Source organism: Papio anubis, chromosome 6 (assembly GCF_008728515.1).
Source record: "Papio anubis isolate 15944 chromosome 6, Panubis1.0, whole genome shotgun sequence".
Classification (NCBI taxonomy): Eukaryota; Metazoa; Chordata; class Mammalia; order Primates; family Cercopithecidae; genus Papio; species Papio anubis.
The window spans coordinates 88,617,328-88,644,408 of record NC_044981.1 but is presented as its reverse complement, the minus strand read 5'-3'; the positions used below and the strand labels follow the sequence as shown (position 1 = coordinate 88,644,408).

Sequence of the window (27,081 nt, the reverse complement as noted above, 5' to 3'; positions counted from 1 at the left end):
ATATCTGAAAAATGGTGCATATCTAGATATAAAGAACTCTTACAGTTTATGAGAAAAATACAGATGACTCAGATAAAAAGGCAAAAATTTTGAACAGATTCTTCCCAAATGATGATATCCAAATGGCACATGAACATATACATATACATACATATGCAACTCTGTGAACCAGTATTTCAACTCCTAAGAATACATCCAATAAAATGCACATATATGGTGTACTGCTTTGGGCTTCTTTCACCATAGATTCATTTCACCATAGATTCACTGATGCAAATAATAGAGCTTAATTTCTCACAGTTCTAGGGGGTAGGAAGTCTGAGATCAAGGTGCTGTCATGGTTGGATTATGGTGAGGGCTCATTTCCTGCTTTGCGGATGACCATCTTCTAGCTGTATCCTTGCATGGCAGAGATCATCTCTCCTGTCTCTTCTTATAAGAGCACTAAATCCATCCATCTGGATTCCATGCAAAGATCCCACTTCCAAATACTATTGTGTTGGGACTTAGGCTTCAACACTGAATTATTGGAGGGCACAAACATTCAGTCTTAGCATATGGTCATCAAATTAGAATTCTAGAACATATTTATAATTTTCAAGAGCAAGGAATTATTAAATATATATGAACAGTAGAATAAAAAAATCAATTTGGTTTATTCTTGCAATGGAATTCTATACAACCATGAAAATAGAGGAAACCACAACTACATGCACTATGCTCAATAACATGGACAAATTTCTCAATTGGTTAAACAACTACACCAGACACAAATTACATAATGACAGATTCAGTTCACATAAACCACACAAAATGGAAAAAACATTTTTATTATAAAGAGATTGAGACTTGACAAGAGGGGGGATTTCTAGAAGTTGTTAATGCTCTGTTTCAAAATTTCGCTACTGGTTACACAAGTGTATTCACTTTGCAAAAATCAATCAAGCTGTATGCTTATAATAAGTACATTTTCCTTGTATGCATTACTCTTCAAATTTTTTTTAATTCTAAATGATAATGGTGTCTCTTATCATTTAGAAATATTAATGGACTTTGTTGCTCAAAGTCTTGAAATCACATAAGGTTTGGAAGTTGAAAGTTAAGCCACAGCTACTGCCTTTCTTTTGGCTTTATATTCTGGCAAGAAAGACCATGAAAATGTCTTGTGTTTTTGACTTTTCTTCAGCTTCCTGGTTGGTGGGAACAGTGGCAGCAATGGTAGCTGAGGGGTAAGGGTTCTTGTTTTCAGCTTCCTGATTCCAGAATCGCTGCTCCAGAGATGCATTCTGAAACTCGTTCCACAGGTGGTTTCAAGTGCAGAAGTGTCAGTGTTGAAGAGTTCTGCACTGATCTGGTGATCATTCCTGGAGGACCAGTCGAAAGCCAGTTTCTTCAGTCTCATAGGTGACAGCCCCTAAGATGGTCCCAATCATCCTGAATCCAAGTACTCAAGTCCTTGTGTATCATTCTCCTCTTGAGTGTGGACAAGACCTAGTGACTGGCTTGCAATGGGCAGAAAAGTCTAGGTATCACTTCTGAGATTAACTTACAAAAAGATGGTGACGTTTATCTTTCTTGTGCCCTTCTGACTCTCTTTTCCTTGTGGTCCTGGCTCTGGATGTAAACAAACTGCTAAGTTGTGGGTAACCCTATGAAGCGGTCTGTGTTGCAAGGAACTGACATTCAGTTTCCAGACAGTGAGAAATGAGATTGCCACTGTTATGCTGAGTGATCTTGGAAGTGGGTCTTCTGACACCTAACAACAGTCACTTGTGTTTTAGGAAACAAATCCTCCCCTTCAGCTTTGAGATTATCACAGTGCAGACTGACATCTTAATTGTGACTTTGTGGAAGACCCTGAGCCAGAGGACTTGGCTAAGTTGATTGGATTCCTGACCCACAAAAACTATGAGATAATAAATATTGGTTTTCTTAAGCCTCTGACTTTTGGGCTAATTTGTTATGCAGTTATGTATAACTAGTACAATAACGTTCAAAAAATTTTGTGAGCAGCTAATTTTCCAAGTTAAATTTATTCAGCTTAAAATGCCTAGGGTAGTGTCTCATCAATAAAGTGTAACTTTTATACTACCCATTGTGCCCTTTACATATTATCTTGCTCCCTGAGATTTCCTTTCCCCTATTCCCCTTTGGTGGACCACCTATTATTGGCAATTCAAGGTCAATCTACAATGCCAGTCCCTAACAGGATGCTCTCCAGTCTGATTTATTGCTCTGAATATATCTATCAGATATCTACCTATCTCAATTAAAAGGCAGTATCTGTTAATTGTGTACTTCTGCCATATACTAAAGTAAGTATTTCTTGAGGACCACAAGGGAGAACATTTCCTAGTCATTTTTGCATGCCAGTATCTAGCGAAAACCTAGAGAGCAAAATGTATTTCTGAAGTGTGATGAGTGAAGGGAAATAAAGAATAACAGAGGGAAGAAGCAAAGAATGGAAAAAGAGAAGAAAAAATAACTACCTCTAAAACCAGTCATTTTTCAAATACAATATGGTAACTACAACATGATGTCCCAAAATCTGAATGAATTCTTCAGTGCCTCATCATGTAACAGAGAATATATTGCAGGCTAAATGTTGCAGCATGGGATACAATGAAAGCGGTCAGGGCCAGAATAAGATGTACTAGGTTTGCTAAGGGAAATGCTTGGATCTTTAGGTGATGGAAGTAGCCTAGAAAGGCGGGTTGTATATTGTTCAATAAATATTTTGACAGGGAGACTGGTACTATTTGCAAATGGTTAACATCAGACAGATTCAGAAAAACATAGTAGCAGTTGTCTACAAGGTGGAGGAAAAGTCAGGCATTGACGAGCAGTTCACATCCAGGCAGATGGCAGTTGTCCACATCAAGATGATGTATCAGTAACTAACAAGGCCTAAGGCATAAGGCCAGGTTCTGGACAAGGATGCCATTAGAGGGATGGGGAAGTGGAAAGTTTACCTATGGAATATACACTGTCGTTCTTAAGAGATTTGAATACCAATTTTAGGAAAACAGACAGACTTTAATTCAAAAATGAAACAATGGTCCTCTGAATATTTAATTCGTGATCTTTGAATGTTGTCTTCCTAAGGCTAGGCTTAGTTTGGATAGAGACTAAGATGGCTTCCACTGGGTGTAGAGAAATATGCAAAATCTATGCAACACATAGACCTTGGAAATGATAGATATGTGTATTTGAATAGGTAAATATTTCTAGATCTATGTTTATGATGAATCAGACACCATTAAAGAAATACATTTTAACTATTTACTTTAGCATTGAGATAAATGCCTTATAATGGCAAGCTTTGAAAATTTTACATTTTGAATTACAAGTATTACTAGAGAATACATTTCAGATTAATCTATAAAGCATAAAAAATGCAAAATTACACATTTTGTACAATGGTACACAAAATACACTTAGTCAAATTTTAACTATAAAGATATATTCGTAATATAGCTCTAGCAGCACAATTTATATAAAATTCATACTTTCATTCTCTGATCAAAAAATTGATCTATTTAAGTCTTAACCTTAATTAAAAATTAAAATGGCTAAATATAGAGCATTTGTTTTAAATATTCATCATATTTTAAGATATTTGACCAGGTAGAACTCTAACATGGATTCTAATATGTTACTACTTTCCTTTCCTTTTCATTCAGTATCATTCTCCTCCCTGTTTTATAGCCTTCCAAGCAAGTATAATTGATTGGGCCAGAGCTGCCAATTCTCTAAAATGGACACAACTACCATTTATCTAAAATGTGATGATCCACTGGACTTTCTCTAAAGTACCTAAGAATATGCATGTAATTATTGTACTGCATTTCATTAAAACTTAGAAAGTAATTGTTCCCTCAAAAGTTTAAATCAAAGGTATATGCAAATATATTATAATTTGTTAAAATAAAGACAAAGATATGATAGTATAGAAAAATTAATTTCAGGTTGAGATCTTAAAGAACTCTCATAAGGGATCTTGTCCTTCCTTATTGAAATGCAGGATAATTTCTCTTTTCTCTGTACTTGTGAGGTAGATAAAGTAGGTTTTGTCTTTTATGGTTATCATCTATCTTTAAATGAAGGAACTTTCTGCCAGAATTTTCATGTTTTTAAGTTTCACAGACTTCGCCACCAAAGCCTGCTTGTTAAAAGGCTGCTGAAAGAGTGACTATCAGATATTAAAATACTTAATTAAACTGAGATTGACCTCAGTCATTTCATCAATCTAAAATCAAATAGAGAATGTGCCAGGTTAATTCTGTAGCTTATCTACGCCAATGTGCCTATGAAACTAAACAATGATAATAATAACCTCATAAAATCTGAGATGATGCAAAATTTTTATGAAATTTTCTATCTGATATGAGTGCAGGGAGGGGAAAAGAAAACAACTTTAGACAAGTCAGATGATAAAAATCCTTACTGTGCATTGAATTTTATTTCAGTTTATGGTCAATAGTGCAATTATAAAGATATCATCACTGTTGAAATCAACACAGAAAAACTAAATGGTTACCTACTTCTCTAAGTATATGATATTCTCCCTGTTTTCAAAAAGAAACATGAGTCACAAAGGCATCATGATGGATGTTACGTCTTTTGTGTATTGGGTTATGATTTATTCATCTGCATATGTCCCTAGTGCCTTTTTATATTTAATAAATACATGAAATGCCTACTTTTGATAGAGGTTTTGGTCACCATTCTCTTTCTGGAATCTTATGACAGTCAGATTGTGAATCTTTAATCAGTTTTTTCCACATTATCAAGAAGAAATACAGTCACTTATCTTTTTTAAGTTTGTTTGTCCAAATGGGCAAATTTAGCATCTCCCTTTTGAGGGCTTCTGCTCTCCTTAATTCCTCCTGAGAATCTCTAGGCATACACTCAGTCCAAAGGGATTATATTTTGTCCAGATGATTATAATGTTCAGTGCACTACTGACTTTAGTTACATCACTGTCATATTGTATATCTGATAAAAATTGGCTGTACTTAGTATGATATCTTGTTATATAGATCCCTCCATGCTATAATGTCACTTCACCTTTGAGCTAAAATGGTACAGCTCTTTTAGTTCATACTTGTGTAATCAGCATAAATACCATAGCTAGGTTGCTGGGTTCCAAGGCCTTTGAGTTTCAGCAAATGTCTTCACCCAGTAAATTTTAAGCTTAATTCTGTTTCCCTCACACTGAGCACTTCTTTGTGATACTTGGGCTCATTTCTTTCTCAGTCAGAACCATTGTAATCTTTCAGAGCTTCTAATACTGTTAAAACTAAAATGGGACAGGTTTTGGATCCTTTCCTCCCAGGAAGGTCCTTGTCTCTTATACAAACGTGCCTTTTCTTCAAAGAGAACAACTGCATGTCAAGTCTAGAGGTATTATAAGATATCACTTCTGGTATGTATAGAATTTTATCCTTCCTCCATGGAGAGAATGTCCACAGCTTTACAATTTCACAACTAGGGGGCACTACTCCTGCATTTCTTTCTCTAAAACAGAAATTCCACATTATTACAATACATAGAAACTTTATATTTTTTAGACCTCTTCTTAGGCCTTTATGAGATTAGTCAGGCAAGTTTTGACAGAATTTCATTTTTAGTATTAACCACGGCATAAGACTAGGATGAGGTGTGGTGTCTAAAATACTCCTCAGCCTAGAAAGTTCTCTGGGAACTTCAGAGGATCCTTAACATCTCTGGACTGTCAAGTCCCAGAGCATGCTTCATCCCAGCCTGGCCCTGTTCTTTGGGTAAAAGACTAAGATAAGCAGGAACAGACTAAGGAAGAGTATATCTGAGGTCTCTCTGGAAACTCACAATTCTTCGGTTTAGTTAAAAAAACAAAAACAAAAACAAAACTGGAGTGAGTTTTTCCATAGTATAATTCACCTTCTAATGTGCCTTTGAGAGCCTATTTAACTTGGCCTCTATGGACTAAAATAGGTCATAGGACATCTCACAAATTTTTATGAAGGCATTTTGTAGGCTGGCATAGGTACCCAGAGAGAAAGAAACTTAAAAGTAATCAATGAGACAAATATTATATATTCATAATATATATGTATATATACATGCACAAATACACACACATACAATTTCACAATTAACTCATCTTATACCTTGTACAGGGTGGACTTGATTGTCCAGGACACCCAGAGGTCCTGTTGCCCCCTGGTGGTAGCTGAATTGTCACAGATCTTGATACCTAAAAATCCTCTGGGTGAAGAGCTTAAAAATTGCAACATGAGAAACCATGGAAGCATGTAGAAGTAATTTGAATAATTTAAGCCAGTTCATCCTATCAGTCCTGGTGATTTATGGCAAAATGAACTAGAAGTAACGGAATAAAAGAGCCTCCCCATGCGAAATCAAGTTTGGAAAAAAAAAAAAAAAATCCACTAAGACCACTGAACATGTGCTACTTGATTTCAAGTATAAAGTACTACATTTTCCCAGCTACATTTTGTTATTTTAATATGATTTTTAAAAAGAGTAATTTGACGGAATACTTTTTAATATTTTAAGTGATTAGAAAATTTCAGTGGTACCTCAGCAATATTCAAGTAGACTCATAATTTAGATATAAATTATATTTTTATTTGTTAAACTGTCTCAAATTAACTTGGAAATTGTACTTAAAGAATTATAATTGTAATCTTCTGAACTTTAGTCATTTATCTGACCTCATAAAAGTGTGTGAAATTTTACAAAAGCACAAAATACATTCTTGACCTATGATTTAATTTCTGACCTCTTTCTATACTTTCAGCTAAATCTGAGCTTAGAAAAATTAGTGAATTAATACGTTTTAATGAGCTTAGCTTATGCACATTTTTACATTAAACCACAAACATTTTATATACACTATATAAATAATGCTAATGTAAATATGTAAATGATTTTCCTACACAGTTATATTTTGACTGTTTATATTTTGACTGAAATCACAGAACCCAATTTTCTGTAATATCTATTAACTGAGACATAATGCTTCTTTTCTGTTTATAATCAATTTCTTCTGCACAGTACCTTTTCTAATTCAGTTTAAATTACTCTTTTTCTGTGATGAACTTGCATTTTCACATTTGCCAGCTGTGAATGCATTTTGATGGTAAGTACAAAAGTAGCGGGTACAGAAACAGCCCTTTGATTTCATTGTTGTTGTTGTTAACTATTTAGTTTGACAGTCTTGGATTTGTAACATACTGAAATCTCCAACTGTTCCTTTGCCCTCAAATGGCCTGAATACTAGACAAACACAGTATATCCTTTTCTTTTATTTGAAAATTCATAGAACTTATTCCCTGAAGTCATTATAATTTACTCCTATTTCTCTCTTAAAATCAGATAATATTTCCCAGAGGTAAACAGTGAGGCAAATATTAGTATTGTAACAAGTTAAAACAAAATAGCAGGTGTACCCTCATTTGGAATGTGTGTCTTCAATTTGTACATTTTCCTACATGTCCAGTGATGCGATTATTGGTAATTATACAAATAAAATAATACAAAGTGCATTAAAATTGGGTATATCTCCTTTGTATCTGAAGAGAGGCAGTTTTCATCTTTCCACTATACATTTATTATAGATGTTTCAACAGAGGGGATATAAAATTGAAATATTAAGGTCTTAGTCTCTGTTTCCATTTACTTAAAATTCACTAAATACATGTGGATGACACTATCAACTTAATTGTACAATGAATGCATAAAAATTTAAAACTAGTTTTCAGAATTATTGCTTTGGCGCACAAGTGTTGGTCTCATACACTATTTGGTATTGCTCTGGAAGACAAGTTTCTTTTGAAATCACTTTAAATACAAACACCTCACATTATTAAAAATAATTGTTCTAGAAATAATATGCTTAAATCATAGAAATGAAGCTAAAATAAACTGTAATGGTGTGACGAAGTTCACCATTAAATGTTATTTTAAAATGAGAAAGTTTTTATACTGATTATTTTTATGTCAGTGACTTCATGTACAAATAGGTCTATATGCTTTATCATTAGTCAAATACAGTCGAGTGTACATTTATATATTAAACATTTATTATCATTAGTCAAATACAGTCGAGTGTACATTTATATATTAAACATATACTGTATGCTGAACACTGTCTTCTTGACTGTCATTTATTTTTATTTAAATGCTCCGAATTCTTTGTCAATACATCTAAATACTACAAAAGAAAGAAGAGAAGGTTGAAAAACCTAAAAATGAGTATCATTGTGCAGCTATGCAGGGAGAACTGTCAGCAGCCTGGCACATGTGCATTTAATGTGAAACTTCTTGTCTCTAAAAATAAGAGTAAGGCTACACATGCCCCTGTGTCTGACAGAGAGAAGGGACACAAAAAGAGGACTCACTATACCACCTACACTCATCAGAAGAGTGAAGGATGTTACTTCTTTGGTTTCCCGGTTTTAATGGAAAAGTATTTGTATTCACATCACTGAGTATTAGTCATTCAACAGATGAAAGGAATACTTTAAACTTTAAAGGCTACCTTGGTGTCACTTTAAAAAGTGGGGATGAGACCCTGGGGAAAGTGCTGAAATCCTGGAGAATTCATTTTAACTATTACAAGTGGTTTAATATTTGTGAGATTGTAGTTCTGTGAGTTCTAAAGACTAAGTGCAGGAATTATGTTTTTAACTCTCATGTTTCAGTTTACAAGTTTCATCCTTAAATCATCTATTTACGTAAATAAAGCTTCACCTCCTCTATAACAACTGTGTTCTCCCCACATTTTTTTGTCTCTTTCTAAGGCTAATCTATTTACATTTTCTATGCATCCTTTAAGGGGCACTTAAGATGCTTTTTGATACACGTTCTAAAATATTAAATAGGCATAATGGCTAGGAATACGTAACATTTAAGAAATGTTTCAGAAACTACAGAATCAAAGAGGGTTAAGGAACAAATTTCATACTCTCTTCCATGTTATTAGGCAAATAAAAACTACAGTAGACAATTTAACATAAAATACAAATAAATATCTGGGGGCTGTCATCTTTGAGAAGTCTCTACTATAAACACCAGAAACAACTCAATTTACTTTATATTTCCAGATAGAAAGTTTGGAAAAAGTTTGGAGTCTTATGTGAGATCAAACCTTGTATCGATCAGAAATAAAAGAAAATCATAAATGAGAAATATTTGAAAAGGAAGAAATATAGGACAAAAAAAGAAATTCATCTTAAACATGTGATCAAGTTACTCTGTGTGACCTTTGAAATTGAAGATTTGGCAGTTAAAATTTTAAAGTTCTTCCTCTTATTACCTACCTCTTGAACACAGTGTCCAAAACTGCCTAATGGAAAACAGATTTCTCTACGCAGCCTTCTTTGCTGTTCGGATTGAATGAATTCAACTGGAGATATTAGTTATGATTTTTTTTTATTCTTAGTTTCTCTTTGAAAGATAAGCATTGAATAATTCCTGAAAATGGTAAATACTTGCGAAGAGAAAGGTCTTGCTTTATGAATTTAATACGTAGTGGCATTCTTTAAAATTATGTGTAATTTATGCAGCGAAATGGAATACTATCAAAGAGGAGGCAATCCAAGGAAACCCTTAGAAAATGATAAACGCGTTAAAAAACGATACGCAACCGTCAGAAGGTTCTCTCCTAATGTCCCACTTCCCTCAACAAACTATGGTGAAAAGATAGGGCGGAGGTGAAGGGTCGCTTAAAACAAAAGACTTCCTTTCCCACTCCCTTTTCCTCTGTTTCTTTTGCCAGAGCTTGTTGCAAACTCTTGGAAACACTGTTTAAACATAATACATTTGGTTACTTTATTCTTGCAGGGATTGTGGTGGGTGGTACCCAAAGCTGACTGCTCTTGGAGTAACAGAAAAAGAGAAGTAGAAACTTTTCAAAAAGGCAAAAAACAAGGTTACCCTGCCCGCGGAGGTTCTAACAACAAAAAAGTAAAAGACACTTTACTTAAAGGTACAGCTCATTTCACTGTCCGGGCTCCGTGCTTGGTAGCTGAGAGAAGGCTTGCCTCGCCTCTGGTTTCTAAAAGATCGCGCGGAGTACAGCTCTAGAAAAGAGTAAGTTGGGAGCGTTATTCTCGGATTTATTCTGCTTTGCGAAAGCTGCGGTTGCTAAAAGCAGAGCGTCCACAGCAGCACACAACTCTGCTGCCATCCTTGTTCTCCTCCGAACATCTAGCGCGAGCTCAGAACCTGGAGGGGAATCCTGGACCAGCAACCTGACTCCGCTCGGCACCGATTGGCTCCTGCCTCGGACCCCGCCCCTGAGGCCGAGGCGGTCATTTCACCGGGACCCGCCCCTTGGCCCTGGGAATCGCCTCCTGGCAGGCCGACTGTGCCTGCCACTCAGCCCGAGTGGCGGAGGCTCTCGGCTCGGAGCCCCGCCCCCTCCCCCCTAATTGATATTATTGGAGTGTGGAGCAAGCGGCCGGTCTGCAGTCGGAGACTTGCAGGCAGCAAACACGGTGCGAGCGAACAGGAGTGGGGGGGGGAAATAAAAAAAGCTAAACGTGGAGCAGCCGATCGGGGACCGAGAAGGGGAATCGATGCAAGGAGCACAATAAAACAAAAGCTACTTCGGAACAAACAGCATTTAAAAATCCACGACTCAAGATAACAGAAACCTAAAATAAAACCTGCTCATGCACCATGGTTTTTCAAACTCGGTACCCTTCATGGATTATTTTATGCTACATCTGGCTGCTCCGCTTTGCACACACGGGGGAGGCGCAGGCTGCGAAGGAAGGTAAGGTGATGGGAAAGCAAAGTTTGTTCTGACTTATTTATTTAGCTGTCTACCTGCACAAGCCAGCTCGTCCGCGGCGCCGCCGGCCGCGCCTCCGGCGCCGGGCGACCCTCCCCCGCCAGCTCCCCGCCCCCTCACCGCTCGGGCCGCTCCTGGCGGACCAGCGAGCGAGAGCCGGGGCTGCTCCGAGCCGCCTGCAGCCCTGTGCCTGGGGCCGTCCATCCGACGGGTGCGGGAATTCTGGCGCGGGCAGTCTGGAGGGCGTGAGCAGTAACGGGGGTGGGGTGGGGTTGGAGGAACGGCCGGCGAGCTTATTTCTTAGTACCTCAGGCGGGTCACATCTCTCTCTAGCTCTGTCTTCCTTCTCTCCTTATTCGCCTTCTGTGGGAGCTGCGGCCAGAGTTAGGTTGGAGACTGGGAAGTGCAGCCCCTACCGTCTTCGCCAGCCCGCCGGCGAGTGGCGGGAGCCCGGAGCCTTCCCAGAGGGACCGAGACTTCGGTGAGCTCGGAAAGCTCGGGTTACTAATGAAGTGCTCACTGCGTCGGAGGCGGCGGCGCGGTCCTGCGGTTGGCGCTCGGCCGCCAGCGCGGAACAATAACGCCGCGGAGGTGAAGCGCCGCGTGCGGCGCGCGATCCGCGGGCCTGGGATGTCTCCATTCAGCGCGCGCTGCGCGTCAGGCCCAGCGGTCGTGGGGGCAGCTGCAGCCCAGCGGGCTTGGTCGGGCGGTGGAGGCAGGGGGCGGGCTGGAGCTGTGCAATTTGTAAAGAGATGCCGCTTGGGCGACTCCAAGTCCCCAATTATTTGCCCCGTAGTCCAGCAATTGAGAAATCCGAATGGCCAAACCTTGCCAAAGACCTGAACCCTGAGGGTTGGTTCTGGTAGGAGAAGGCAGGTTTTATTTGGCAAGCTATTATAGATAAGCCTGTATATGTTATGTTTTCCTTCTTTGAACCTTTGACAGAAGGTAAAATACCTTTCGGTGCCTGTAGTTGGAGCTGGGGAAAAATAAACCCTAGCCATGGAAGTCTCTTGCTTTTGAGCTGTGTCACAATCCCACCCTCAACTCCCCCTCATCCCCTCGCCCTTGGTCTTTCAGGCTGTGTATGTAAGTTTCATTTTTCGATCTCTTAAAAGCAGAAGAGAAATAATAACTTATTCCTGATATGTAGAGGGAGAGGAATCTGTTTTCAAATTTAGGTCATGGTGGTTATCGGGCGGGGGGTTGGGGGCTTACATGTAGGTCCTTGATTCATCTATTTCTGAAAACTTAGTGCGGCTTTTCTTTATTCTCATCGTGCACCCCTCTTAGTTCACTCAAGCCCCCCTCCAGCCCGGCGCCACATTCTAGTCCTTCATTCATCCTGACCTTCTGACCCCACTTTCCACATCTGCAACCTTGTATAGATGCTGAACCCATTCAGAGAACCCCGTGCCTCCAAGCTGGCGGTTACATGTTTGCAGATGGACGGACATCTGCTAGAAAGGCACACACATCCCCTCCAAAACCACATTTCTACTCCCCTGACGTTAGCGATCAGAAACCTTCAGCCCTGGCATCCTGTGATTCCTCTGGAATAGCGGACCAGAGGAAAAGTTTTCACCGCCGCGGCGAAGCCCCGCGCGCGAACACACGCAGACTCGGGCTGGAGTTTGGGCTATAAATAACTGCATCACTAGGGGGAGAGGTTCCTGCAGCCAGAATGTCTAGTTCGCTTTGCTCTTCTGGGTGCAAGCTACGTGAAGAGGATTCTGATTCTAGGAGCCTGAATTCTTTAGATGCAGAAGTGAGATATATAAAAGGCGCGGGGGCGGTGGGAGGGAGGGTGGTGATCGGTGGCTGGCTGGCGGCGAGTGCGCCCGGCTTCTAGGCGGCGACGCTTCTAGGGCGCAGCGGCGACAGAGAGCTGGCGTTCTAGGAGCCCACAAGCCCCGAGGCGGCCCGCAGTACCCAAGGGCTAGCGCTGGGAACCGCTTGGAGCAGGTGCCGGGCCTCCTGGGGCATTTGGGGGTGACTAGAGGAAGATAAGAAACCCCCTTCCCTCACTTTCCTTGTGCACGTTCTCTCGGGTAGGTCAGTTATCATCGCTACAGGGAGCGCGTGTCAGACTGACGCTTGGAGGCAAAGTGCAGCTGCTACTTTTTCTCTCCGTAAAAGCCGCCGCCGCCGCCTCTTCCTCAGAGGAGATCCTTCCCGAAAGCCACTCTCCTCTTCCCGACTCCTTCTCGAGCGAGGGCGCCACTGGCTCCCTGGAGTGCCCAGGTCTGGCAGAGGCGTAATGGATGCTTGGGGCGGCTGGCGCGCCAGTCTGGCAGTCCCCGCTCCGCCCCTCCGACGGCCCCGCCCCAGCCCCGGGACGCCAGCCTTTGCCCACGCGGTCCTTGCCTGGGTGAGCCAGGGCGCGCCCCCAATCTAGCCCCTCTCCCATCACCTCTCGGCCCTCACAGCGGGGCGCGGAGCCCCGGAGTCCCAGGCCTGGTCCCCAGCGTCCGGGTGAGCCCAGGGACTGACTGCACCTTCGCGGGCGCAAAGGGAGGTTGGCACTCTGCTCCGAGCGGGAAGGGAAACGCGCTCTCTTGAGGGTTTAACCAGAGAGCGAACCGAGCAGAAGAGAGACGCACTGATCACTTGAGAGCGGCTTCTGATTAAACGTTCTCGGGCCGGTTTCTGTTTTGTTTTAATTTGTTAGTTTGTTTCTCTCTTAACTTGTTGGCCGTCACTGCTCTCTGCTTAGGTCCTTAGCTTCCACCCCCAGGCTGAGCTGAGGGGTTGCAGAATGGCAATAAACGGTAATCTCGCAATGTTTATTTCACACTCGGAAATGACCCAAGAAGGTCACCTGGATTTAAAATCCTGTTGTCTATATTCAGCACACAAGAAAAATAAAAATAAAGCATCTCAAAAAGAGTAGAGTACCTGGCCACCCACATTGTTTCCTTGGGCTTCATCTGTATTGTTGAGGATAAAAATAAACTTTAAAAATTACTTTTTATATAAATTCGCTAGTCCAACGATTTATCAATGTTACAAGTGGAAATACAAATTGACATTTTAAAAGTGTTGTGTGTGTGTTTCTCATTTGAAAGGGAGTCAAATGTTGCTGATCAAGTTTTTTATTCTTTTTTTCCTGTCAAAGTCTCCCTGAGAGTCTTAAGTGTAAAACACTAAACAAACAAACAAAAAATCCTAGTGTCTCTATATCTATTTTCATTTACAGTTAGTAACTTTGACTAGTGTGAAGGAATTAAACACATAATCAACTGTTCCTTTAAACACATAATCAATTGTTCCTTTGTTTTCTTATCATAACAGATTTTTCTTGTTTTTCAAATACATATTTTTATCCCTAGTGATTGGGTTGTATAATTATTAAACGTTCATATAAGCATGTATTTTAAGTCAAAATTTTAACATTTTGCTGAGACTGATGTTAAGCCTATTGACATACTTAAAATATGTTGAGTATTATTTCTGGACATATTGATGCATTTGTCAAAATGGTGTAGAGTCAGATAAATATTTTTAAAGTGTAAAAACTCATGTAACTCTGAAACCAGCTTGACCAAAAGAATGAGTGCTTTAGAAGAGAGTAATTGTCCAAAAAAGAAATAAAAGATATCACATAGAAATATTATGTTATTAATATATGATATTCTAATGCATTCTCATATTGATAGTATCAGGAGCATTTATAACACTTTATATACATATTAAATGCATTATGCTTTTTGATAGCATAAAAGTGAAATACAACTGTTTAGAAGTCAAGTCAGAGTTTATACCATTTTAAGAATTAGCTATCACTTTGAAAATTTAGAAATTAAAAAAAAATGCTGAAAAAACTGATGTTTGACTAACCTGAATAAAAATCTTGCAAATAATAGGCAATTTAGTTTTCTGATAACATTGCTTAACATAATTTTAACATTTCTGTATTCATTTTAGCTTAAGAAAAGACACTGTATGTGAAAATTTTTTTTAAAAGATAAACTCCAATTATCAAAAGACAATAGAAAATACTGCTGGCAGAATGTTATGAATTAATGACGGATCAAAAGTAATGTAGGAATTATACCTTATTATGTTCGTATGTTCATTATATTTGACAAAGTTCTAACAGCTCAATGGTTTACAAAACTCTAATATATAGTTACTGTAGAATTAATATACCACATATAAAATTTCTAACCTCACTTTTATTCTAATATTGCATTTTAAGATTTATTTTAATATCATAATTAAAGAATAGCAAATATAATATTGGTGTCTTAGTATCTTTTTTCCTTTAAGGAAGTGGAATATACATGTATCAGGAGGGTGTTCATATCATTCATTTACATAAATAACTACATATCTTAAGTCATAAAATGATAGTCATATAAAAAGATTCACCTTAAAAATGTTTACATGTGTACTTTGTGCTTAAGTGTTTCATGTAACATCTGGAAATACAACTTTCTTTTTCAGTACTACTGCTGGATTCTAAAGCACAACAAACAGAGTTGGAGTGGATTTCCTCTCCACCCAATGGGGTAAGTTTTTTTCATCATAAAATATCACTTTATTTTTAAAAATAAGAAACAAAACGTTTCCCTTCCCTCCAGGGTAGTTATTCACATATTTCATGTATAAACTGTTCAATTCCAAATATCTTGTCCAATATTATGTTATATTTATAATGAGACATTGAGTACTCTGATTAGAGAAGGTATACTTAGAACTTGGGGAAATGGAAAAAACAAAACCTCGTAACCATAGTCTTTTGAGTTCTTATTGTGTGGAATAATACCTCAGGGTCCAGGCTATAAATGCTAACTAATTACAGCAAACATTCCTTTCACAAACTCACTTAAACCTCTTTAGTTGCTTTATATTTCTAGTATAATCACCATGTCAGTGGTATATAATTCTTTAAAACAGTAAGTAATCAATCTGTTTTCCTCTTTTTGAAACAGTTCTGGCATCATTCAAAATGTACTTTGAAATATCACTATGTTCAACTATTTGGTGTACAGTTTGCTATAACATAATATATAGATTCTCCAAATTTATATTATGTACTATCCGCTGTTATTTAGCAGAAATTATGGCAAAACCTGCACATATTACAATAAAAATCTGCAACAGATATGAGTGACAATTGTCCAATAATAATCTACCAAAATATTAGTAAATCTTTAAAAATACTAACAATTATTTTTCATACGTAAATACAGCTCAGTATCCGTGTCTTCAGGTCTTATTTTTAATTGTGAGAGAGGGCACATTCTTTATTCCTTATCGAGGAAGAGGGCTCTGAGAAAGGAGAAGATACCCTGTTGCTATTTAAGTTTATCTTTGGCACCTTAAAAAAAATCTGAAGTCAAAAGTGTGTGGAGTATAAGTTATAATATAAAAACTGTAGCATATTTTGCAAAGATAAGAATGAAAGTTTGAAAGAGATTGTTGAGATCATGAAATCAACATGTCAGGAACTGAAAGTTTAAGAATGTAAAATATAAACAAAACAAATCTGTTTAAAATACAGTTTTCATTAAATTTAATTTTTAAGAGATTTCTTTCATGCATATTGTGGTTATCTGTATTGGTTATGATAAATTATCAACAAATGACAACCATTTTACAGATTAAATATAAAAATTCCATGAGTTGGAGGTATGAATATAATACCTTTCTTGAGAGAAGTGGTTTCTGTGAGTAAAATAATATATGTTATAGACAGCCATTCATGATAAAAAATGAAACACCTTTCTTGCCAATGACAGATGTAGCCCATTTTCTACCATCCATCAATTAAAACAAATAGAGATAGAGGATGGTTTTCTCTCTGAGGAGAAGTAAACTGATATATGATTGTAGTATTTCATCCATGTAATATACAAAATGACAAATTGTGACTGTCAATGTTATCTTGGACTCAAATGGGCATTTTGTCAGTCCAAAGTATCTTGAGTTAACAGTTAACCCTGCATATCTGTAGACATCAACATGTAATATTAGAAAACAATTGATTGACGATATTTTCTATATTTGTGCAATAGATTAGTTCACATGTGAGTAAATACCTAACTGTAAAGAAAATGTTCCTGAGACATAAGTTTTGAGAAAACATTTCTGTAAACGTACTATAAAAATGCAGTATCTGAATGAAGACATTTTTCCCAATGGCATCATTTGTGGAAATGTTCATAATGTCTTAGAAAGTGAGATAATAAAACAATAGTTGTGTTAAATGAATTTATGTAGTCTCAATTTTGTATTCTACATCATAGTTTTCCTGAAGCATTCCCCTCTGGAATAAAATTTTAAGTAAAAATAAAAATTAGTTGGGTTTCACGGGTAGTAAAATTGATTTTTCTTATACAGAATGAAAGAATAAATTTGTTCTTGAAGTTAGATAAAGGAATTCTTGGGATATATTCTTTTAAAATAGCTTTGGTTTCTTCAAACTGGAGAGTTGTTAAAAAGGAACACATTTATCTTTGGAGCTTTTGATTTTTTGGTATATATCATTACTAGTTTTACTTCTTTTTGTAATTTCAGTCTAATGAAGAGACTGAAATCTACCCATCCAAATGGATGCATTTGGTTATATTTGGCTGATTGCCATTCAGACTGTAGGCAGCTAACTGAAACAAAGGGAAGATATGCACACTGTTAACTAGTCACAAATGCCAGCTGAACTGAGTAAAAACTGAACATTAAAATGGGTTCTTTACTACATTTGAGTACCTTTCATGATATTAGGCAGTGTGTAACAAAATCATACCAAATATGTAACATCACCAAAGAAATTTCTGAATTGTATTATATAGCTAATTTGTCAGTCTTGTTAATTTTCTAAGGACTAGTTTTAAAAGTATACATTAATGTTGTACAGAACATTTAAATAAATCAATACTCAAATCAGGTATTTTAAATAAAACTCTTTACCACATGATTTTTATTTTCTCATCTTCTTTTCTTGAAACAATAGTTTAAATATTGTATGCTATGCAACTTTGGACTTGAACACAAATGTTTTGTATTTGGCATTTTTAATTGGGGAAATTAATATTAACAGATGACAATTTCATTATTAAGACATCATAAATACAAAGTGGGAAATTTTTTAATAATTGTAAGAAAAAAACATATACTACTATTCATTTAGGCTTTTAACGCTCCTAGGTGAAATGCTTTTATTGATTAATGAGTGGCAGAGAATATTATATATGGTTTAATAGTTTGAAATTGTTGCAAATTCTGACAAATGCACTTTTTTTTCCTTTTTTGGGAAAATATTTAATATAGATTTGTTTGTAGTATACATTATATCAACATATAAATGTACATTTTTAAACGTCTGATATTTTTCCTGTCAGAAAGTGACTAAATATGATCCAGCATGCAGATTTGCCATGTATATTTGATTGTCTATTGAAAGCAATTTATTTATAAAAATGAATCATACTCTTATAACTACTTATTTATAGTTATGTGGCTTTGTGTACAATATTATATATAACACTGGAATAAATAAATAGCTCTGTAAAATGTTACTTGCTTACATCTCATTTTGCAAAGATTGTAAAATATTCCAAATTATAAATATCAACATGTTGTTGAATACTTTTACATTTCAGAGTACTGTTGGCATTTTCTTCTTCATGTTTTTAAGTACTCTGTAATCGTAAGTATGATATGGACACTTAAAATGTCAACTGAGTTATCAAAAATCCTACCAGGCATCCATACGTATATACTTTCACTGGTAATTTAAATAATTGTGAGCTTTAGTCTATAAAAATCTCAATGAAGAACGTATACATAAGCAAAGATGTAAAAATAAAAACACTAATATACTCCCAAAAAGATAATCTCAATGAAGAACGTAAACATAAGCAAAGATGTAAAAATAAGAACACTAATATACTCCCAAAAAGATATTAAACAAAATGAAATATTTATTGTATGTATACACAAAGCAAGCAGCGTAAGTATGTTCCACCTCCAGGATGAAGCAGAACCTGGAATCCTGCATTCTCTGGATTATAGTTTTGCCAGGATAGGAATCAACCTAACTTTTTCGAAGATCCACGTTTGTGAAGTACTTGCACTTTCAAAAGCAAAATGTTATTTTTTGCTGAATGCCTGATGTACTTTTTTCAACTTTTGCAGTGGGAAGAAATTAGTGGTTTGGATGAGAACTATACCCCGATACGAACATACCAGGTGTGCCAAGTCATGGAGCCCAACCAAAACAACTGGCTGCGGACTAACTGGATTTCTAAAGGCAATGCACAAAGGATTTTTGTAGAATTGAAATTCACCCTGAGGGATTGTAACAGTCTTCCTGGAGTACTGGGAACTTGCAAGGAAACATTTAATTTGTACTATTATGAAACAGACTATGACACTGGCAGGAATATAAGAGAAAATCTCTATGTAAAAATAGACACCATTGCTGCAGATGAAAGTTTTACCCAAGGTGACCTTGGTGAAAGAAAGATGAAGCTTAACACTGAGGTGAGAGAGATTGGACCTTTGTCCAAAAAGGGATTCTATCTTGCCTTTCAGGATGTAGGGGCTTGCATAGCTTTGGTTTCTGTCAAAGTATACTACAAGAAGTGCTGGTCCATTATTGAGAACTTAGCTATCTTTCCAGATACAGTGACTGGTTCAGAATTTTCCTCTTTAGTCGAGGTTCGAGGGACATGTGTCAGCAGTGCAGAGGAAGAGGCGGAAAACTCCCCCAGGATGCACTGCAGTGCAGAAGGAGAATGGTTAGTGCCCATTGGAAAATGTATCTGCAAGGCGGGCTACCAGCAGAAAGGGGACACTTGTGAACGTAAGTAATATGTCCTTTTAAAACTCTACTGTGTCTTTTTATAAACATTAATAGTTACTTGAATAAGTGAATCTGCTCTGTACCAGAAGCGCAATTCTACTGATCTTAAACAAAGTCACCGTTGAACTTAGTGATTGCCCTACGGTAGCATCTGCACTAAGTGTATATAATCAATATGGGTGATAAAGATATTTGTTACTAAAATTTAATGTGTCCTATGCTTAATATGGAAGTCAATAGTTGCATTTTGGGCTATGGAGTTGAGAGAGGAGTCTGGGTAGTTGAATTTGTAGCCTGGCAAGACTGAGGTGACATTTAACAGGATTTAATGAGATGCCATTCCTCCTGTTTTTAAACCCATATTGTCTGGTACCTTGAGTAGCAGTAAATAGGAGGTTAAGAAGGTTGTGAATAAGAGCTCTAGTGACAGGCAGGGCATAAACGAATACATTTATAAACTTTTAGATTTATCTTATATAAATACTGTAACTTTGATACAAAATTTTTCAAATTTCACTTACTAAATCTCTGTGGTTACATCTGCGAAAGGTGTGATTTTTATTTTTGGACTAAATACAAAAATGACCACATTTTTGTGGAAGTGGGCCAAAGTAAAGTTTTAGTTATTATAGTACATCAATTGCATGTTTTGAAACAATCATGTATGAATTAGTAAACCTTTTTCTTTGTTTTATAAAACCATTTTTTTTCTCTTTCCTAGCATTATGTGGCTAAATATTTAAAAATATGTCATGTGGGCCTTCAAGATTGATAGATATTGTTTCTAGGTTTTATGAAAATAAATTATAAAGTTACATTACTAGTGTCTCTTTTTAACTTATGATATATAAAACGTAGTACATTTAAAATAACACTTATATCTATATATATATTTTATGCCAAAGCCAGAAGCACAGGCTTTATACTTGCAATTCTTAGTTGAGCTAAAGGGGACCACTGATAATAATAGCTATTATAACAAACTTTTATTGATAACTTAGTATATGCAGACATTCCTCCATTTCCTTTATATATGCAAGCTTATTTAAAAAGGTGGGTATCATTATCATTTCTATTTTATACAATAAAAAAAGAGGATATCAAGATATCTAGTTACATTAGTAATATTTGTCTAAGCTTACCTTCAAACTTGGGACATTCTGACTTTAGAGCCTGGGCAACAATATTGCCCTAGTTTCAATCACAAAGCAAGGAGAATCCTAGGAAATAGAATTCATGGCTCATAGTGTTTAGGTGCCTCATATACGTATGTAAATTGGATTACTTCCCCATAAAATTCACATTCTAGTAGAATATTTTTAAAATTAAATAATTTTTTTAAAAAAATTTAGACCTGTGCTATACAGTACTGTACCCAGCAGCCACATGTAGCTCTTAAGGTTTTGAAAAGTGACTATTCTAAATTGAGATGTGCTGTAAGTATAAGTTACACACTGGATTTGAAAGCCGTACTGCCAAAAAAAAAAAAAAAAAGTAACATATGTCTTTAACCATTTTTAAGTGTTGATTACATGTTGAAATAATCATATTTTAGATAAAAAGGGCTAGAAGATAATATTAAAATTAATTTCAGCTGTTTCTTTTACTCTTTTTTAATGTGGCTAGAAATATTAAAATTGCATTTGTGGCTCACTTTATATTTGTACTGGATATACTTTTCAAATGGAGTAACTGAGCAAATATCTTTTTCTGTCCTATTCAAAGAGTTAAATACTTCATGTGGCTGGCTGCTAAGCATGTAAAGTGCCTATGGCTCTGCACTCAATTATCATCTACACCAGAGGTGACATTGTGAAGTGAACTCTGAGCAAAACAAATGGAGATGATACAGGTTCAGGTCCCATAGGCCAGTTTAGCAGTCTCCTTTTATGTCCCTGAAGGAGTCAAGCCTGTCTCCCATTGTCCTCTTTCCCTTTCCCTCACTGGCAGTATTTCTAATTGAGTAGAAAATCTTGCAGTTTCCATATATGTGGAAATCAGAAACTGATGAAGATTTATCCCTGCTTGTAGGCAAAATGCTATTCCAATGGGTAAGTATAGAAATATTCTCAGTGATGAACTGATCAATTCAATGAAAGGCAATGTTCCTATTGACAAGAGGTTAACAGCTACTTGAAGTGATGGTGGATTCAGCAGTAACTGTTACAAAAAATTTTAGGAACATTATTGCACTTTAGCTGTGAAAGCAGCAGTTTCAATATTATGCAGATCTTGATTGATATGACAAAGGAACTTAAAACTTTTACACAATTAAAATGGGAAAAATAACAAAGCAGAAATACGTATAAAGGTATACAGTTAAATTTATATGAGAAAAGATAGGAAATAACATTAAAGGCCCTGTGTTTTAAAGGTTTTAAAGAAGATTACAGGTTTTTGTGGCTGTTGTTTCACTTTTTGCAATTTAACTCATTTATTTGTTAAGAAAATGTGCTTTCCACATTTATTCGTAAGAAAATGTGAACAGGAGCTGCTCGAGTTTTATGCTTCTAATTATAGAATTTAGTAAGAAAAGCAGTCTTAAACCACAGTAAGTAGATATATTTATCATGAAAAATAAACCTCAATTTATTTCAAATGAAAAAAATCATCTCATTAAACATGGTACTATAAAATTACTTACATTTGTCAAATTTAATTGGAAGAATTGAAACATTTTACTATCAAAATTATTGCTACCTGTAAACTATACCAAGGTTTTTAAAAATAAAATAAAATTACTCCACTATCATCTTCATTAATTCTGCCTCTGAATACTTGAAATTAGGTGTTAATATTGTAGTAACAGTTCATTAAAAAATAAAAAAAACATGGTTAAAGGAGGCAAGATGCCGCCTTATGGTTTAACTGAAAGAATATGTGTGCGTTGTTATAAGTCAAGTAAATTGCTTATGACATAACTTTCTTAATTTTTAGCCTTGGTAATGTTGACAAAGGAATTAAATACCTTCTACTTAACCATGGAACTATGTTCATTTGCAAAAACACTTCCCTCCTTGGCGTAATTCCAATGCATTGCTGCAAGAGTACTTGCCTCTGGAATCACTCCAGGCTTGCCTTTATAGTATTCTTCCTGTTTCCTTTCAATAATCCTGTTAAGAGTTTGAAAACAAATTCCAGTCCCATATTGAGGAAAACTAATGTGTTTGGGAGAGGATGCTAGTGAGTCCCTAGCCAAATGAGAGTGGTTAGCCACTTAAAGGCAAGTTTATCTGGGCACATTTTGAAGTAGCAGCCTATTGTGATGTTTGCTAGAAGACAATATGAAATATGAATTACTATAAAAAACTGATTGTTGGTTCGAACAGTTGATGTAAGAGCTTCTCTTCATGACTGAAAAAATAGCTCAATTTTGAAAATCAAATCCTTCTCAAGTCTACTAATATGTGGAGAACTTCTGTCCAATTCTTAAACATAGTATTTTTATGAGGGCATCTCTTTATATTGATTTAAGAATTTATAATTTCATTTAGTATACTTTTATTGTCATTTTTTTTAAATTTACAAGTTACATAACAACTTTGCAAACTAGTCAATATATTTTCTTAGATTAAAAGTTACAGTTATTTTACAAATTGAGAGATCCTGTTATATTTTACACATGTAAATATTTCGGGAAGACTAATAAAATAAATCTACTGAAATATATTTCAATTTTTGTAACTTTTGTACAATTTTATTCCATTTAGAAAATAGAATAGTGCTTGTCAAAGTGTGGATCTGGATATTATAACTTGGATTTGCATAGGCAGTTTGCAGTTTATATTGAACAGTCACATTCAGTTTCTCATTTAAACCTTACCACATCACTAAGATGTGGAAAGTATTATTATTTTTCTCTCTCTTTCAACGTATGGAGAAACTGAAGCTCAGAGATATTAATAAGTAACAAAATTGGGTAAGAATTCAAAAATTTTGTTTACCAATTCAAGTCTTTTTTCCCCACACCACTACTTCCCTAAAATTTGTTCTGGACTTTATCTAGTAGATTTTAGTTACTAAAAAACTAATAAAACTTTATTCTATGTAGGGTGACCATATGCCCGATATGCCTGGGATAATTGTTTTTTTAATTAACACTGCTTCTTTTTGCTTTGAAAAATGTTTTTTCTGATTTGGATGATAATCCTACTTGCACAAAATTCTTCTCATTTGGAAGTAAAAAATTCAAAGACATAAGATTTACATGCACATATATCAGAATATAGAAATGTGATTTACTTGCATTACTTATATTGCTTAATTTAAATTTTTTGAAAGCAAATAAGTAAAATTTTTCTTTCTCATGATTTCATGTAAAGGGGAATTCAAGTAATCATATGTTTATAATTTTTATAAGAAATTTTACTGATAGCTGCTTTTTAATAGTTTCTATTAATGTTAAGAGGTCTATTATTATTTTAATAATATATAATTTATGAACATATGTATAATTTAATAAATGAAACAATACATTCAATTTTATAGCATTAACAATATTTAAACTCTCTTTCTTGATCAACTTGTTTGAAAACTACTTTATTTTTGCAGACAAGTAGCATGCAATTTGTACCATGAAATTTTCATAACAATTGAGTCTTTATATAGTATTTATAATCGTGTGTGTGTGTGTGTATATATATACACACACAGAAATGTAGGAAACACCAGTGGGTTAATAGCTCAGATGCTACAGTCAGTTTCAAAATGCTGCTTTCACAACTTACTAGGTGCGTAAAGTAGGGCAATCTCTCTAAACCTTAATTTCCTTAAGTATAAAATGGGGCTAATAAAAATAGTACCTCCCTCATAGGGTTCTTGTCAGTATTGAATGAAGTAATGTATGTACAAACCCTAAAAATAGTATGTGGGACATAGCAAATAATCAATGAATGCTTATTATTAACAATACAACAAGGAATTTGCTAAGTAAAGAAACCTCATGATGATGAACAAATGAACATATATCTCACAGGCCACAAATAGTTAAATATCCTTTAATCAAGTAATTTCACACCCGTTAATTTATCTAAGAAGGCATTTCATTAAAAAAAAAAAAATCTTTTACGTAATCCTTTTTTTCCACTAACAGTGTATGTAATTTTAATTATTGAAAATAACCCAAATGTCCAAAGTTAAGGCATATCACCTTGATTGAACTTAGTCTATAAAATATCAATAATGCTATAAAGGCATTTTGAATTTGTATTAATAATTTTGAATGAAAAAACAAAAATTTGTATAAAATGATGTTTAGAATTATGCAAAATATACATAGGAAAAAGAATAGATGATAGGCTAACAATGAATGTATCCATGTAGTGGGATTGTGGGTGATGTTTTGTTCTGTCTATAATTCAAAACATCTTGAACATTAACTTTTATTTTTATACACTATAATTTTAAGTTCTAAGTAACCAGGTAGCTTATATAAAGACAACTTGAATTATATCTTCAAAATACGGGTTTTTACATTAAGTTGGTTTCTATATAACAGGGCTCAGGTACTATAGGAGTAAATGGCAAGTATGGTTTAAATTATATAAAAGGTAGAAGATATTAATAGAAGGCATTCAATAAATACAGCTCATAGATTTTGTTCGTTTTTAGTTGTTAATAGATACCAAGTCCTATTTTAAGTACTTGCATGTATTAAGTAATTTAACCTTAAAGGGAGGTGTTACTAATTTAGTGTAATAGAATGAGACTATTATTACCCAGTTTAAAAGAGAAAAAATAGTCTTACTGTAAAAAGTATCTCTCTCTCTCTCTAAACATGTATATATATGATTATATGTATACATATATATGGTTATATATCTTATATAAGTTTTTATGTATATAAATTCATGAATAAAAACAATGTAAGGAAACTGAAGCATAGTGATGGTGGGTTAAGTACTTATAATCACAGAGTGGTAAATTGCTGTTTAATCAAGCTAGTTCAGCTTCAGAATCCTTATTCCTAATCAATACCCTGGATCATGTCTTTATAGAAGAACATTTTATCTATTGCAAAGTCTTTTATGAACATAAACTTTTTCAGAACATCTTGAAAGGTTATACAAATTTGAACATTTTCTTTCATTTATCATAATTACAAAATACGTGTCTCTACCTTTCCCAACATCCTAAGTATTTCACTTGCTTTGTCATTCTCTTTTTGATTCCAGTTCTTTCTTTAGATGGTCATCAGATTGTATTTTGTAAAACACAACATGGTATCATTATTCAGAAAGCTTCAGGCTTTTAATTACCTAGAAAAATTATCTGTTATTTACAGTGACATTTTAATTTCCTCATCTTCACCTTATCTTCTTTTCTAACTTTCAGTCACATTTTTATCACAGTTGAAGCCTCTGCTCCCTCTGCCTGCTGTTCTCTTACTCTACCTTAAGCATGCCCATAGATATTTCTACAATGTCTCATTATTTAACATTTGGCCTCAACTAAAAAGAAAAAAATTAACAATTATGTCTCTCACAATTTTCTATTATACCTTAATTATATACATTCTTGAAGAGGCTTCCCTAGCTTCTTTTTCAAATTCTGATGTTGGTTACTGGCAGTACCTTTCTCCTTGTTCTTAATCTATCTTGTTTTTTCCTATGTAGGTGCCATATCTTTTCTTATGGTCTCCCTGTTGTAGAAATTCTGCCTTTCCTTACAATATCAAATTAAATACCACATATACCCTATTAGGTGATCTCTCCTTTTTCTTTTTCTTTCTTTCTTTTTTTTTTTTTTTTTTAAGAGATGAGTGTTGCCATGTTGCCCGGGTTGGAGTGCAGTGGCTATTCACAGGCACAACCATAGTAGATCATAGCACACTACAGCCTGGCACTCCTGGGCTCAAGTGACCCTCTCTGCCTCCACCTCCCAAGTAGTTGGGACTACAGGCACCTGCCATTATGCCTGACTTCTCCTTTTGAATACTTATACTTTGCCCTTTCCCTAGGGAAATCATTGCATGCTATTTTATTTTATTCATTGTGTTTTCCTCTTAAATATTCTATTTTTTTAAACAACTAAACCTTGTGATTTTTTTAACCTACACACCATGATACCTAGCAGTGTCTTACACCACCTTAGCCTTCCAATAAATATTTATGAGGTTTCTTAAAGATTTACTCGTAAACTACCCAATGCCAAAGCAAATTTTTTTTCTCTGAATTCTTTTAATTCAATGAATTTAAATTAATTTCAATGCAATTAATGTGATTTCTTGTATATGGCTAGTCTATATGAGTAGTCTTAAACTTTGTGAGGATGGGAATACTTAACTACATTTCATTTTCCTCATAGCAAATAACAGGATAAAATGCTAATAATTAGCAAACATAAACAGGACTCTCTTCTGGATTTGAGGAATTTATTAGTGTGAAGATAATATAACAGTTATTTATTGTCACATTCTCATTCTCTCTTACTGTCCTTATGTGTCTTTTCAATTTGTGCCTTTCTC

At 35.4% G+C, this 27,081-nt stretch overlaps 1 protein-coding gene across 4 annotated transcripts in view; it reads left to right on the top strand.

The window, feature by feature from the left end:
* Positions 1–10,450: 10,450 nt before the first annotated feature.
* EPHA7 (EPH receptor A7) overlaps positions 10,451–27,081 on the top strand; it is a 179,652-nt gene continuing 163,021 nt past the window's right edge. For all 4 annotated transcript variants that reach the window (XM_009205682.4, XM_009205684.3, XM_009205683.4 and 1 more), the window contains exons 1-3: positions 10,451–10,786; positions 15,254–15,318; positions 18,947–19,616. In XM_009205682.4, the coding sequence (XP_009203946.2) occupies positions 10,690–10,786; positions 15,254–15,318; positions 18,947–19,616 (832 nt within the window). In that variant the 5' untranslated portion in view covers positions 10,451–10,689. The remainder of the gene's footprint in view (positions 10,787–15,253; positions 15,319–18,946; positions 19,617–27,081) is intronic.